General features: G+C 52.7%; 1 protein-coding gene across 1 annotated transcript in view; it reads left to right on the forward strand.

The window, feature by feature from the left end:
- Arhgef18 (Rho/Rac guanine nucleotide exchange factor 18) overlaps positions 1 to 1,000 on the forward strand; it is a 61,433-nt gene extending 60,433 nt beyond the window's left edge. Inside the window, exons 17-18 of the mRNA XM_029532065.1 lie at positions 249 to 374; positions 464 to 1,000. Of these exons, the coding sequence (XP_029387925.1) occupies positions 249 to 374; positions 464 to 627 (290 nt within the window). The 3' untranslated portion in view covers positions 628 to 1,000. The remainder of the gene's footprint in view (positions 1 to 248; positions 375 to 463) is intronic.
- The last annotated feature ends 6 nt before the right edge of the window (positions 1,001 to 1,006 follow it).

Below are 1,006 nucleotides of genomic sequence, written 5' to 3' on the forward strand. Positions count from 1 at the left end.
CCCTAGAGATTCCCTATGCCCTGTTGACACAGAGGTATTGTGGGACTTCTCTGTAAGCAGAATCCATGCCCTGATCATCATGGGGAAAGGATGTCTGCTTGGAAGCCACTCACTTCTCTCATGCCGACATTGAGTGACTCCGTGCCACCTTTCGAAGCACTTATCTGGTGCCCACTTGGAAGCACGAGTAGGGGAGACCCACCCCCCAGATGGCNTAGAGCCGGGTCTAAGCGTCTTCCCTCTTCCAGCGTCCTTCGACCTGAAGCAGCAACTGCTCNTCAGCAAGTTCATAGGCAAGGATGAGAGTGTATCACGGAACCGCCGCTCACTGAGTCCTGTCCTGCCTGCCGCCCATGGGTCTGCACCTGCCCCAGGTGAGCCCAGCCACACTGGCCATTGTGAGCCCAGCCACTGTTTGTGGTGGCTTCTGACACTCCTGTAAACACCCCCAACTCTCTTCCAGACCCCTGCTTCCCAGCCCCAAGCCCGGCCCCGGCTACCACACCCCCTGAGGCCTTCAAGTTCGGAGGCACGTCACTNCCACCTGCCTCCCCAGCTCCCTCGCTGCCAACCACACCACTCACCACCACAGATGAAGCTGGCAAGGAAGACGTCATCTTCTTCTGAGGGGTCGTGGCCCCAAGGGCAGACCCCTTTCTGTCGTGATATCCCTTTATGTCTCTGGGGATCCTATAGGTGACTGTTCTGTCTGGCCATCCCCTCCCCCTGCACAAGCACAGCCAGGCACTCATTCACCTGAGATTGCCCAAATGGCATGCCTTGAGTCTCACAGCTCTCTATAGATGTAGTGGCAAAACATGGGTAGCCCCTTGAACATACATACATACATGCATATATATTTATATGTGTATATGTATGTGTGTGTATATGTGTATATATATATATGTATGTGTATATATGCTCAAAGTTCTTTTAAGTTGAAGGTGGAACCCCAGCTAAAACCACAGAGATATTTTAAACCAGAGGTATAAAGCACAAGGCTTGG

Source organism: Mus pahari, chromosome 19, assembly GCF_900095145.1.
Source record: "Mus pahari chromosome 19, PAHARI_EIJ_v1.1, whole genome shotgun sequence".
Lineage (NCBI taxonomy): Eukaryota > Metazoa > Chordata > Mammalia > Rodentia > Muridae > Mus > Mus pahari.